Source organism: Scyliorhinus torazame, chromosome 22 (assembly GCF_047496885.1).
Source record: "Scyliorhinus torazame isolate Kashiwa2021f chromosome 22, sScyTor2.1, whole genome shotgun sequence".
Lineage (NCBI taxonomy): Eukaryota > Metazoa > Chordata > Chondrichthyes > Carcharhiniformes > Scyliorhinidae > Scyliorhinus > Scyliorhinus torazame.
Window position 1 is genome coordinate 1673913 of NC_092728.1, and position 15000 is coordinate 1688912.

The window sequence follows — 15000 nt, forward strand, 5'->3', positions numbered from 1 at the left end:
CCCCTCCCTCCCCTCCCCACATCACCCCCCTTCCCCCATCCCGCCCCCCTCAACTCCCTCCCCCCTCCCCACACCCCCCTTCTCGCCCCCTCCCCACACCGCCTCTCTCCCCCCCCCACACCTCCCTCCCTCCCTCCCCACACCCCCCTCTCCCCTCACACCACCCTCCTCCTCCCCCCTACCCACACCTCCCCTCTCCCCCTCCCCACACCCCCCTCCTCACCCCTCCCCACACCCCCTATCCCCCCCCCCACACCTCCCCCCTCCCCCACACCCCCCTCTCCCCCCTCCCCACACCCACCTCACCCCCACCCCCCACACCACCTCTCCCCTCCCCACACCCCCTCTCCCCCCTCCCCACACCCCCCTACCCCCACCCCCCCCACACCCCTCCTCCCCCCTCCCACACCCCCCCTCTCCTCCCCCTCCCCACACCCCCTCACTCCCCCCCCCCACACCCCCCCTCCCACCCTCCCCCACACCCCCTCCCCCCTCCCCACACCCCCTCTCCCCCTCCCCACCCCCCTCCTCTCCCCCCTCCCCCACACCCCCCTCTCTCCCCCTCCCCACACCCCCCTCTCCCCCACCCCACACCTCCCCCCTCCCCACACACCCCTCTCCCCCTCCCCACACCCACCCTCCCCCCTCCCCACACCACCCTCTCCCCCTCCCCACACCCACCTCTCCCCCCTCCCCACACCCCCCTCTCCCCCTCCCCACACCCCCCTCTCCACCCCCCTCTCCCCACACCCCCCCTCTCCACCCATCCCGCCCCCTCACCCCCTCCCCCTCCCCACACCCCCCTCACCCCCATCCCCTCCCCCACCTCTCCCCCCCTCCCCACACCCCCCTCTCTCCCCCTCCCCACACCCCCCTCTCTCTCCCCCTCCCCACACCCCCCTCTCTCTCCCCTCCCCACACCCCCCTCTCTCCCCCTCCCCACACCACCCCCTCTCTCCCCTCCCCACACCTCCCTCCCCCCTCCCCACACCTCCCCTCCCCCCCTCCCCACACCTCCCTCCCCCCTCCCCACACCTCCTCCCCTCCCACACCTCCCCCCTCCCCACACCTCCCCCCCTCCCCACACCTCCCTCCCCCCCTCCCCACACCTCCCTCCCCCCCTCCCCACACCTCCCTCCCCCCCCTCCCCCACACCTCCCTCCCCCCCTCCCCACACCTCCCTCCCCCCCTCCCCACACCTCCCCCTCCCCCTCCCCCACACCTCCCTCCCCACACCTCCCTCTCCCCCTCCCCACACCCCCCTCTCCCCCTCCCACACCCCCCTCTCCCCCTCCCCACACCCCCCTCTCCCCCTCCCCACACCCCCCTCTCCCCCTCCCCACACCCCCCCTCTCCCCCTCCCCACCTCCCCACACCCCCCTCTCCCCCTCCCCACACCCACCTCTCCCCCTCCCCACACCCACCTCTCCCCTCCCCACACCCCCTCCCCACACCCCCCTCTCTCCCCCCCCCACACCCCCCTCTCTCCCCCCCCCCCACACCCCCTCTCTCCCCCCCCCACACCTCCCTCTCCCCTCCCCACACCTCCCTCTCCCCCTCCCCACACCCCCCTCTCCCCCTCCCCACACCTCCCTCTCCCCCTCCCCACACCTCCCTCTCCCCCTCCCCACACCCCCCCTCTCCCCCTCCCCACACCCCCCTCGCCCCCTCCCCACACCCCCCTCTCCCCCTCCCCACACCCCCCTCTCCCCCTCCCCACACCCCCCTCTCCCCCTCCCACACCCCCCTCTCCCCCTCTCCCCCCCTGCCCACTCCCCGAGCAGCAGAGAATGGAAAGCACTCACATCTGGGCGGAATCCGGATGCCCTGGCCCCGACTGCACACACTCAGCAGACACAGCAGCAGGAGGACTCGCTTAAACCCCGGCATCTTCCCCAATCAGCTGTCTGACATTCCAGCGGGGGGGGGTCTCCTGTTGATGAGGGGCGGGCAGGTGGCAGGGAGGGAGGGTGAGGCTGTGGGCGGGGGAGGGAGGTGGGTGCAGGGTGGGGCAGGGAGGAGGGTGAGGGTTTGGCAGGTGTCCGGTTCTTGCCGACGGGGTTCGCAGCTCCCTCCCGATGTCACCGAGCTGCAGAGACACAGAACAAGGCAGTCAGGGAGGTGGCTGCATCAATGGAAATTCACATCTGCATCACGCAGCGGCTTATCAGAGCTCAGCGCCAGGACAGACCCCTCCCACACTCCCCCCCGAGGACACGGCAGACACAGGAAGGAGCCGGCAGCATCCTCCGTTACCAAGACAGCCAAGGGGAGGGGAGGACAAAGTGGGTCGTTCTGATCTGCCGGGACAGGGGCTCCGGGGGGGGAGACTGGCGATCAATCATCAGCAAATTTCATTTCAAAACGGCAGCAGAGGTGGAATCGATCACAGCGACAGAACTCCCAATTCACAGCTTTCCACCTCGACTTTCTTCTCCCGACACTCCCAATGCGGCACTCCCTCAGTACTGACCCTCTGACAGTGCAGCACTCCCTCAGCACTGACCCTCTGACAGTGCAGCACTCCCTCAGTACTGACCCTCTGACAGTGCGGCACTCCCTCAGTACTGACCCTCTGACAGTGCGGCACTCCCTCAGTACTGACCCTCTGACAGTGCAGCACTCCCTCAGCACTGACCCTCTGACAGTGCGGCACTCCCTCAGTACTGACCCTCAGACAGTGCGGCACTCCCTCAGTACTGACCCTCTGACAGTGCGGCACTCCCTCAGTACTGACCCTCTGACAGTGCGGCACTCCCTCAGTACTGACCCTCTGACAGTGCAGCACTCCCCTCAGTACTGACCCTCTGACAGTGCGGCACTCCCTCAGTACTGACACTCTGACAGTGCGGCACTCCCTCAGTACTGACCCTCTGACAGTGCAGCACTCCCTCAGCACTGACCCTCTGACAGTGCGGCACTCCTCAGTACTGACCCTCTGACAGTGCAGCACTCCCTCAGCACTGACCCTCTGACAGTGCGGCACTCCCTCAGTACTGACCCTCTGACAGTGCAGCACTCCCTCAGTACTGACCCTCTGACAGTGCGGCGCTCCCTCAGTACTGACCCTCTGACAGTGCAGCACTCCCTCAGTACTGACCCTCTGACAGTGCGGCGCTCCCTCAGTACTGACCCTCTGACAGTGCGGCACTCCCTCAGTACTGACCCTCTGACAGTGCGGCACTCCCTCAGTACTGACCCTCTGACAGTGCAGCACTCCCTCAGCACTGACCCTCTGACAGTGCGGCACTCCCTCAGTACTGACCCTCTGACAGTGCAGCACTCCCTCAGCACTGACCCTCTGACAGTGCAGCACTCCCTCAGTACTGACCCTCTGAAAGTGCGGCACTCCCTCAGTACTGACCTCCTGACAGTGCGGCTCTCCCTCTGTACTGACCCTCTGACAGTGCGGCACTCCCTCAGTACTGACCCTCTGACAGTGCAGCACTCCCTCAGTACTCACCCTCTGACAGTGCAGCACTCCCTCAGTACTCACCCTCTGACAGTGCAGCACTCCCTCAGTACTGACCCTCTGACAGTGCGGCGCTCCCTCAGTACTGACCCTCTGACAGTGCGGCACTCCCTCAGTACTGACCCTCTGACAGTGCCGCACTCCCTCAGTACTGACCCTCTGACAGTGCAGCACTCCCTCAGTACTGACCCTCTGACAGTGCAGCACTCCATCAGTACTGACCCTCTGACAGTGCGGCGCTCCCTCAGTACTGACCCTCTGACAGTGCGGCGCTCCCTCAGTACTGACCCTCTGACAGTGCGGCACTCCCTCAGTACTGACCCTCTGACAGTGCGGCACTCCCTCAGTACTGACCCTCTAACAGTGCGGCACTCCCTCAGTACTGACCCTCTGACAGTGCGGCACTCCCTCAGTACTGACCCTCTAACAGTGCGGCACTCCCTCAGTACTGACCCTCTGACAGTGTGGCACTCCCTCAGTACTGACCCTCTGACAGTGCGGCACTCCCCCAGTACTGACCCTCTGACAGTGCGGCACTCCCTCAGTACTGGACCCTCTGACAGTGCGGCACTCCCCCAGTACTGACCCTCTGACAGTGCGGCACTCCCTCAGTACTGACCCTCTGACAGTGCGGCACTCCCTCAGTACTGACCCTCTAACAGTGCGGCACTCCCTCAGTACTGACCCTCTGACAGTGCGGCACTCCCTCAGTACTGACCCTCTAACAGTGCGGCACTCCCTCAGTACTGACCCTCTGACAGTGTGGCACTCCCTCAGTACTGACCCTCTGACAGTGCGGCACTCCCCCCAGTACTGACCCTCTGACAGTGCGGCACTCCCTCAGTACTGACCCTCTGACAGTGCGGCACTCCCCCAGTACTGACCCTCTGACAGTGCGGCACTCCCTCAGTACTGACCCTCTGACAGTGCAGCACTCCCTCAGTACTGACCCTCTAACAGTGCGGCACTCCCTCAGTACTGACCCTCTGACAGTGCGGCACTCCCTCAGTACTGACCCTCTAACAGTGCGGCACTCCCTCAGTACTGACCCTGTGACAGTGCAGCACTCCCTCAGTACTGACCCTCTGACAGTGCGGCACTCCCTCAGTACTGACCCTCTGACAGTGCAGCACTCCCTCAGTACTGACCCTCTGACAGTGCAGCACTCCCTCAGTACTCCCCCTCTGACAGTGCAGCACTCCCTCAGTACTCACCCTCTGACAGTGCAGCACTCCCTCAGTACTGACCCTCTGACAGTGCGGCGCTCCCTCAGTACTGACCCTCTGACAGTGCGGCACTCCCTCAGTACTGACCCTCTGACAGTGCCGCACTCCCTCAGTACTGACCCTCTGACAGTGCAGCACTCCCCTCAGTACTGACCCTCTGACAGTGCAGCACTCCCTCAGTACTGACCCTCTGACAGTGCGGCGCTCCCTCAGTACTGACCCTCTGACAGTGCAGCACTCCCTCAGTACTGACCCTCTGACAGTGCGGCGCTCCCTCAGTACTGACCCTCTGACAGTGCGGCACTCCCCTCAGTACTGACCCTCTGACAGTGCGGCACTCCCTCAGTACTGACCCCTCTAACAGTGCGGCACTCCCTCAGTACTGACCCTCTGACAGTGCGGCACTCCCTCAGTACTGACCCTCTAACAGTGCGGCACTCCCTCAGTACTGACCCTCTGACAGTGCGGCACTCCCTCAGTACTGACCCTCTGACAGTGCGGCACTCCCCCAGTACTGACCCTCTGACAGTGCGGCACTCCCTCAGTACTGACCCTCTGACAGTGCGGCACTCCCCCAGTACTGACCCTCTGACAGTGCGGCACTCCCTCAGTACTGACCCTCTGACAGTGCAGCACTCCCTCAGTACTGACCCTCTAACAGTGCGGCACTCCCTCAGTACTGACCCTCTGACAGTGCGGCACTCCCTCAGTACTGACCCTCTAACAGTGCGGCACTCCCTCAGTACTGACCCTGTGACAGTGCAGCACTCCCTCAGTACTGACCCTCTGACAGTGCGGCACTCCCTCAGTACTGACCCTCTGACAGTGCAGCACTCCCTCAGTACTGACCCTCTGACAGTGCGGCACGCCCTCAGTACTGACCCTCTGACAGTGCAGCACTCCCTCAGTACTGACCCTCCCACAGTGCCGCACTCCCTCAGTACTGACCCTCTGACAGTGCGGCACTCCCTCAGTACTGACCCCTCTGACAGTGCGGCACTCCCTCAGTACTGACCCTCTGACAGTGCAGCACTTCCTCAGTACTGACCCTCTGACAGTGCGGCACTCCCTCAGTACTGACCCTCTGACAGTGCGGCACTCCCTCAGTACTGACCCTCTGACAGTGCAGCACTTCCCTCAGTACTGACCCTCTGACAGTGCGGCACTCCCTCAGTACTGACCCTCTGACAGTGCGGCACTCCCTCAGTACTGACACTCTGACAGTGCAGCACTCCCTCAGTACTGACCCTCTGACAGTGCGGCACTCCCTCAGTACTGTCCCTCTGACAGTGCGGCACTCCCTCAGTACTGACCCTCTGACAGTGCGGCACTCCCTCAGTACTGACCCTCTGACAGTGCGGCACTCCCTCAGTACTGACCCTCTCACAGTGCAACACTCCCTCAGAACTGACCCTCTGACAGTGCGGCACTCCCTCAGTACTGACCCTCTGACAGTGCGGCACTCCCTCAGTACTGACCCTCTGACAGTGCAACACTCCCTCAGTACTGACCCTCTGACAGTGCGGCACTCCCTCAGTACTGACCCTCTGACAGTGCGGCACTCCCTCAGTACTGACCCTCTGACAGTGCAGCACTCCCTCAGTACTGACCCTCTGACAGTGCGGCTCTCCCTCAGTACTGACCCTCTGACAGTGCAACACTCCCTCAGTACTGGCCCTCTGACAGTGCAGCACTCCCTCAGTACTGACCCTCTGACAGTGCAGCACTCCCTCAGTACTGACCCTCTGACAGTGCGGCTCTCCCTCAGTACTGACCCTCTGACAGTGCAACACTCCCTCAGTACTGACCCTCTGACAGTGCGGCGCTCCCTCAGTACTGACCCTCTGACAGTGCTGCACTCCCTCAGTACTGACCCTCTGACAGTGCGGCTCTCCCTCAGTACTGACCCTCTGACAGTGCAGCACTCCCTCAGTACTGACCCTCTGACAGTGCAACACTCCCTCAGTACTGACCCTCTGACAGTGCGGCACTCCCTCAGTACTGACCCTCTCACAGTGCAACACTCCCTCAGAACTGACCCTCTGACAGTGCGGCACTCCCTCAGTACTGACCCTCTGACAGTGCGGCACTCCCTCAGTACTGACCCTCTGACAGTACAGCGCTCCCTCAGTACTGACCCTCTGACAGTGCGGCGCTCCCTCAGTACTGACCCTCTGACAGTGCGGCACTCCCTGAGTACTGACTCTCTGACAGTGCAGCACTCCCTCAGTACTGACCCTCTGACAGTGCGGCACTCCCTCAGCACTGACTCTCTGACAGTGCGGCACTCCCTCAGTACTGACCCTCTGACAGTGCGGCACTCCCTCAGTACTGACCCTCTGACAGTGCGGCACTCCCTCAGTACTGACCCTCTGACAGTGCGGCGCTCCCTCAGTACTGACCCTCTGACAGTGCAGCGCTCCCTCAGTACTGACCCTCTGACAGTGCGGCGCTCCCTCAGTACTGACCCTCTGACAGTGCAGCACTCCCTCAGTACTGACCCTCTGACAGTGCGGCGCTCCCTCAGTACTGACCCTCTGACAGTGCAGCACTCCCTCAGTACTGACCCTCTGACAGCGCAGCACTCCCTCAGTACTGACCCTCTGACAGTGCGGTGCCCCCTCAGTACTGACCCTCTGACAGTGCGGCGCTCCCTCAGTACTGACCCTCTGACAGTGCGGCACTCCCTCAGTACTGACCCTCACACAGTGCGGCACTCCCTCAGTACTGACCCTCTGACAGTGCGGCACTCCCTCAGTACTGACCCTCTGACAATGCAGCACTCCCTCAGCACTGACCCTCTGACAGTGCAGCACTCCCTCAGTACTGACCCTCTGACAGTGCAGCACTCCCTCAGTACTGACCCTCTGACAGCGCAGCACTCCCTCAGGGGGGGCTGTCTCTGCCGGAGTGGAAATTAGAATTCCACTCACTCGGATCCCCTGTTGCTCAGAAGGAGCAGATTACTATTTCTGTTTGTAATCCTGGCAGCTTCAGGTCTGTGAAGCCCTGCGTATCTCCCCCAGGGCCCCTGGCCAGCGGTGGGCAGCTGGAGCGTTTCAGTATTTGACGAGGGCATCAGGTCCGATCACTCCCGACTAAACGAGCAGCGGTAACGGGCCTCGCTTCCGCATGGTGCGCAAAGCCCTGGCCACACGACACTGTGCAATGTTGCACGAAAGGTCAAGTGTTTTTCCAAGTGTGTCACCCCCCCCTCCCCGGGAACGAAGAGGGAGAGGGAGGAGGGGGGGGAATCGAACCGTCTCGAGCTGCCCTGCGGCATTCACAAGTCCACACGTCCATCAGAGGGACGTCACGCATCGCCAATGGGAGGGAGCGCACATGTCAATCCGGCACGCAGGCTTCCCACAGTAACTCCCCTCCCAACATCGGAACGCAGCACTCCCTCAGCACTGACCCTCTGACAGTGCAGCACTCCCTCAGTACTGACCCTCTGACAGTGCGGCACTCCCTCAGCACTGACCCTCTGACAGTGCGGCACTCCCTCAGTACTGACCCTCTGACAGTGCGGCAGTCCCTCAGTACTGACACTCTGACAGTGCGGCACTCCCTCAGTACTGACCCTCTGACAGTGCAGCACTCCCTCAGCACTGACCCTCTGACAGTGCAGCACTCCCTCAGTACTGACCCTCTGACAGTGCGGCACTCCCTCAGTACTGACCTTCTGACAGTGCGGCACTCCCTCAGTACTGACCTTCTGACAGTGCGGCACTCCCTCAGTACTGACCCTCTGACAGTGCGGCACTCCCTCAGTACTGACCTTCTGACAGTGCGGCACTCCCTCAGTACTGACACTCTGACAGTGCGGCACTCCCTCAGTACTGACCCTCTGACAGTGCGGCACTCCCTCAGTACTGACCCTCTGACAGTGCAGCACTCCCTCAGTACTGACCCTCTGACAGTGCGGCACTCCCTCAGTACTGACCTTCTGACAGTGCGGCACTCCCTCAGTACTGACCCTCTGACAGTGCAGCACTCCCTCAGTACTGACCCTCTGACAGTGCGGCACTTCCTCAGTACTGACACTCTGACAGTGCGGCACTCCCTCAGTACTGACCCTCTGACAGTGCGGCACTTCCTCAGTACTGACCCTCTGACAGTGCGGCACTCCCTCAGCACTGACCCTCTGACAGTGCGGCACTCCCTCAGTACTGACCCTCTGACAGTGCAGCACTCCCTCAGTACTGACCCTCTGACAGTGCGGCACTCTCTCAGTACTGAGCCTCTAACAGTGCGGCACTCCCTCAGCACTGACCCTCTGACAGTGCAGCACTCCCTCAGTACTGACCCTCTGACAGTGCGGCACTCTCTCAGTACTGACCCTCTGACAGTGCGGCACTCCCTCAGTACTGACCCTCTGACAGTGCGGCACTCTCTCAGTACTGACCCTCTGACAGTGCGGCGCTCCCTCAGTACTGACCCTCTGACAGTGCGGCACTCCCTCAGTACTGACCCTCTGACAGTGCGGCGCTCCCTCAGTACTGACCCTCTGACAGTGCGGCACTCCCTCAGTACTGACCCTCTGACAGTGCAGCACTCCCTCAGTACTGACCCTCTGACAGTGAGGCACTCCCTCAGTACTGACCCTCTGACAGTGCAGCACTCCCTCAGTACTGACCCTCTGACAGTGCGGCGCTCCCTCAGTACTAACCCTCTGACAGTGCAGCACTCCCTCAGCACTGACCCTCTGACAGTGCGGTGCTCCCTCAGTACTGACCCTCTGACAGTGCGGCGCTCCCTCAGTACTGACCCTCTGACAGTGCAGCACTCCCTCAGTACTGACCCTCCGACAGTGCGGCACTCCCTCAGTACTGACCCTCTGACAGTGCGGCACTCCCTCAGCACTGACCCTCTGACAGTGCGGCACTCCCTCAGCACTGACCCTCTGACAGTGCAGCACTCCCTCAGTACTGACCCTCTGACAGTGCGGCACTCCCTCAGTACTAACCCTCTGACAGTGCGGTACTCCCTCAGCACTGACCCTCTGACAGTGCGGCACTCCCTCAGTACTGACCCTCTGACAGTGCGGCACTCCCTCAGCACTGACCCTCTGACAGTGCGGCACTCCCTCAATACTGACCCTCTGTCAGTGCGGCACTCCCTCAGTACTGACCCTCTGACAGTGCGGCACTCCCTCAGTACTGACCCTCTGACAGTGCAGCACTCCCTCAGTACTGACCCTCTGACAGTGCAGCACTCCCTCAGTACTGACCCTCTGACAGTGCGGCACTCCCTCAGTACTGACCCTCTGACAGTGCGGCACTCCATCTGTACTGACCCTCTGACAGTGCGGCGCTCCCTCAGTTCTACCCCCTCCCTCAGCCCCCCCCTCTCCCAGCCCCCCCCTCTCCCAGCCCGCCCTCCCCCAGCCCCCCCTCTCCCAGTGCCCCCCTCCCCCTCACAGCCCCTCTCTCCCAGCCCCCCTCCCCCAGCCCCCCCCCCAGCCCGCCCTCCCCCAGCCCGCCCTCCCCCAGCCCCCCTCCCCTAGCCCCCCTCCCCCAGCCCCCCTCCCCTAGCCCCCCTCCCCCAGCCCCCCTCTCCCAGTGCCCCCCTCACAGCCCCTCTCTCCCAGCCCCCCTCCCCCAGCCCCGCCTCTCCCAGACCCCCTCTCACAGCCCCCCTCCCCCAGCCCCCCTCCCCCAGCCCCCCTCTCCCAGCCCCCCCTCTCCCAGCCCCCCCTCCCCCAGCCCCCCCTCTCACAGCCGCCCTCCCCCAGCCCCCCCTCCCCAGCCCCCCCTCCCCCAGCCCCCCCTCCCCCAGCCCCCCCTCTCCCAGCCCCCCCTCTCCCCAGCCCCCCCTCTCCCAGCGCCCCCTCCCCCCTCCCCCAGCCCCCCCTCCCAGCCCCCCCTCTCCCCAGCCCCCCCTCTCCCAGCGCCCCCTCCCCCCTCCCCCAGCCCCCCCTCTCCCAGAACCCCCTCTCCCAGCGCCCCCTCCCCCAGCCCCTCTCCCCAGACCCCCCTCTCCCAGCACCCCCTCCCCCAGCCCCTCTCCCCAGACCCCCCCTCTCCCAGCACCCCCTCCCCCAGCCCCCCCTCCCCAGACCCCCCTCTCCCAGCGCCCCCTCCCCCCCTTCCCCCAGCCCCCCACACTAGCCTGGAGCTGGGAAGAGTGCAGTGTGTTGCGAGAATCGCAGTTTGATGAATTATGCAGCCAGCACTCTGGGCTCCAGCCCCTGACAGGCACCAGCCGTGACCCAGCGATCAATTAATTACCAGCGTGTTCAACGGTAATTTAATTTTCTTCCTCATCAATAACTATTTCTGTAACGAGGCCTGAAGAGCGGGGTCTCCCAGAGGACAGAAATCCCGGGGAACCCCCTCAGCCAATGCCCGAGACAAACAGGGCGCCCCCGGGGGTGGGGGGGGGGGGGGCAGAGAAAAGCCTTGACTTTTGATAATGCCCAACTGGACATCCTCAAAGCCTTTCACAGGCAAACGAGCCAAACCCTTGCCTTGCAGCCCCCCCCCTTCACACCTCGTGATTTTGAGGGGGTGGGGGGCAGATCGAGGGCTGCCCGGGTACAGACGATAACAGCTCCCGAGGGCTGTGGCCCGGGCTCCAAGCAGAACGCGGGCAGAGAGGTCGCTCTGATATCACACCCGGCTCTGAAATCGGCCGGATGCAAGTTCCTCCCGGTGGCGAGAACAGAAGGACGAGGAGCGTGATGAGGCCCTCGATCCTGCCCCTCGATCCTGCCCCTCGATCCTGCCCCTTGATCCTGCCCCGCCATCCTGGCTGACCTCCTCGACCTCAGCCCCACCGTCCTGCCCGCTCTCCGTAACCCTCCAACCCCCATTCCTGATTACAAATCTGTCTGTCTCCTCCCGAAAGTCACTCAGTGTCCCGGCCCCCACCGCACTCTGGGGCAGCGAATTCCACACGTTCACCACCTTCTGAGAGGAGTAACCTCTTCTCATTCCTGGGTGAAAGTAGAGGCAGAAACTCTTCCCATTGGTGGGAGAGCGCCAATGGGGAAAGGCAATGGGGACTCATGGTCCTACTTATCGACATCAGCTCACGCACACCTCATCCAACCTCGAAAACCTTTCGATTGAGAAGCGCTTCTCCTGTGTGAAGTATTCCCTCGAGTTCCCCTTTGTTGTCTGTCCAACTGAGTAACGGTGACCAGCTCGTTAACACGCTGACTGACGGAGAGGAAGTAAAGGGGAAAGTGAGGCAGGGGTGAGGTCAGCTTTACTGACTCGTATTCTATGAGTCAGGCCAAATATTGGGTAATGCTAGAGGCAGGCACGTTACAATCCATCAGGTAGGCCCTGAATGTATAGAGGCCGTGTACCGAGCTAGCTTCCAGTAATGTGTGTGAAGAAAAGAACACTTCTTCATATATTACAGTCAGAGAGGTCCACCGCACAGAAAAGACTTCAGCCCATCATGTCTCTGTGACAACCACCTCCCCACTCTAACCCCATCTCCCAGCTCTTGGCCCATCGCCTTGGCTGCCCTGGGATCGCAAGCGCACATCTAAATACTTCTCAAATGTTCTGAGGGTCTCTGCCTCCACCCCCCTTTCAGGCAGCGAGTCCCAGACTCCCACCCCCCTCTGGGGGGCAAAGGTTTTTCCTCACATCCCCTCTAAACCTCCTGCCCCTCACCTTCGATCTCTGCCCCCCGGGCACTGATCCCTCCACCAAGGGGGAAGGTTTCTTCCTGTTGACTATCTGTGCCCCTCATAATTTTATACATCTCAATCCTGTCCCCCCCTCAGTCTCCTCTGCTCCAAGGAAAACAACCCCAGTCTATCCAATCTCTCCTCATAGCTAAAACTCTCCAGCCCCGGCAACATCCGGGTAAATCTCCGCTGCCCCTTTCCAGTGGCGATCACATCCCTCCTGTAATGTGGATTCCAGAACTGCCCACAATACTCTCGCTGTGGCCTAACCAACGTTTTATACAGTTCCAGCAAAACCTCCCTGCTCTTAAACTCTGTGCCTCAGCTAATAAAGGCGAGTATACCACAGGCCTTCTTACCCACTGTGTCCACCGGCTCTGCTACCTTAAGGGATGGGTGTACATGCACACCAAGGTCCCTCTGATCCTCGGTGCTTCCCAGGGTCCTGCCGTTTATCCTGTATTCCCCTCGCCTTGTTTGTCCTGCCCAAGTGCATCAGCTCACACTTATCCCCATTGAACTGCATTTGCCACTGATCAGCCCACCTGACCAGCCCGTCTGTATCCTCCTGTAATCGGAGGCTGTCCTCCTCACTGTTTACCATCCCACCAATTTTCATATCATCCGTGAATGGACTGATCTATCCTCCTACATTCATATCTAAATCATTTATATAAACCACAAACAACGCACTCTGCAATATCGTCGTCAAATTGTCGTACACTGGGGAGCAGGCTTGTGTGTTTGGGAGTATGGGCGCGACTGGTTTAGTTAAACTAGAGACAGCAAAGGTCAAAACGTCCATAAAGGAGAGGTGAAGGGAAGTGGTTAAAACGGTAATGAACAGCCAGGGAAGCAGTTTGGCCAGTGATTTACACTCGCAGACGAGAGAATTGTAACGGTGACCGTTGGAATGCAAAGAAAATATATACAATTGGGAGATCGTAAATGTGGGAGGAAAAATAATAAGTTGACTCGAGCAGCAGGGCATTGTGTGGTACTGTTACTGTTAAGTTTATCAATTAGAAAATCTATAAGGACTGTTGCCATCAAAGAGGGTTTCAGCTCGGAGTTTCTTTAATCCAATATCTTTTAGGAAATTTTGGTAAAAGACTAATGGATTGCGTCTTTAAATGTTTTTTTCCTTATTTTAATAAATGTTTAACTTCAATATATAAAATCATCACAAGGGGTCTGAGAGGCAGCAGGGTAGCCTTGTGGATCGCACAGTTGCTTCACAGCTCCAGAGTCCCGGGTTCGATTCCGGCTTGGGTCACTGTCTGTGTGGAGTCTGCACGTTCTCCCCGTGTGTGCGTGGGTTTCCTCCGGGTGCTCCGGTTTCCTCCCACAGTCCAAAGATGTGCAGGGTAGGTGGATTGGCCATGCTAAATTGCCCTTGTAGCCACGTAAAATGGCTGCGTTCCGATTAATCTGGCCAAAACCCAGTTTAAAATGGCTAACCCGAAAGACTGCTGGGAAAAGCAGCCAAGAAGACACAAGCAGGCAGCTGCAGACAGTATTGCATATTCGGCTCTGGGGAACGTAGCCCAGATCGATACTCAGGGCTATCAACAGCCCATCAACCCAGGTATCCGCAGTTGCATTCAGGACTGTTTACACCTAATCAACTCAGACATCCACAGTTAAATCGGCTATCCCCGGGAACAATTGCAACATATTAGCAATTGAATACTGGGCCAGACCTGTCGGCGCCTGCAGTGGCCGAAACAAAGACAGGTGAGCGACCACCCCCCGATCGAGGAATCGCCTCACCATTGGATACATCGACCCCAGAGACTGGGGACAGAATCCAATCACTTGGGACTCAGGGTCAAGGGCCGCCCCGGGAGGCGGGAAGCCCCTGGGCCCTATAAAAGTGAAGGTCCAAGTTCAGATCTCTCTCTCTCTCATCTTCGCCTGCTCGAGACCTTCGCAAGACCAGCCACCGTGTATCGTAAGTTTGAATCCAGCGATCGCTATCCGGTAGAGACACCGAGCCATCGACCTGTAGCAGCCTTTTGAATCCCGCGGGCCAGATTTGATTGGACAAGCCATTAATTTCCCTGACCTGGTGGGCTCTTCCTAAGTTATGTATTGGCCAGTAGTGATAGGTTTGTAATATAGAAAGTAGTATTAGGGTATTAATATTGCTTGTTGTATATAATAAATGACCGTTGTTTTAATCCTTACTAAGCGGTGTGCTGTATTATTAATCATAACCTGAACTTGAACCACGTGGTGGTATCATAAAGATACCTGGCGACTCATGAGCAAAGGTGACGTAATCAGAGCAAATAGACTAAGGTTAAAAAGAGCAACACCCTTAGTGTCCAAAATTGCCCTTAGTGTTGAATGGGGGTACTGGGTTATGGGGATAGGGTGGAGGTGTGGGCTTGGGTAGGGTGCTCTTTCAGAGAGCTGGTGCAGACTCGATGGGCCGAATGGCCTCCTTCTGCACTGTAAATTCTATGATGCTATGAGAGTTGCTTATCTTGACTTCAGATACCTGTTCAAATTACAAACAGTTGTGGCAGCTTGTTCAAGTTTCCCTTTGCGGATTTGGACACTTACCCTCTGCCGTGCCATAACTTACATAATCGATAAGGGTTTGGGGTGGGAAGTGGGCAGGGGTAACTGTAGGCTTACTGATT

The 15000-nt window shown here is 60.3% G+C and overlaps 1 protein-coding gene across 1 annotated transcript in view; it reads right to left on the minus strand.

Moving 5' to 3' along the window:
• Positions 1-15000, minus strand: part of LOC140399401 (neural cell adhesion molecule L1-like) — a 244192-nt gene that overhangs the window by 72459 nt on the left and 156733 nt on the right. Inside the window, exon 2 of the mRNA XM_072488979.1 lies at positions 1806-2089. Within this exon, the coding sequence (XP_072345080.1) occupies positions 1806-1890 (85 nt within the window). The 5' untranslated portion in view covers positions 1891-2089. The remainder of the gene's footprint in view (positions 1-1805; positions 2090-15000) is intronic.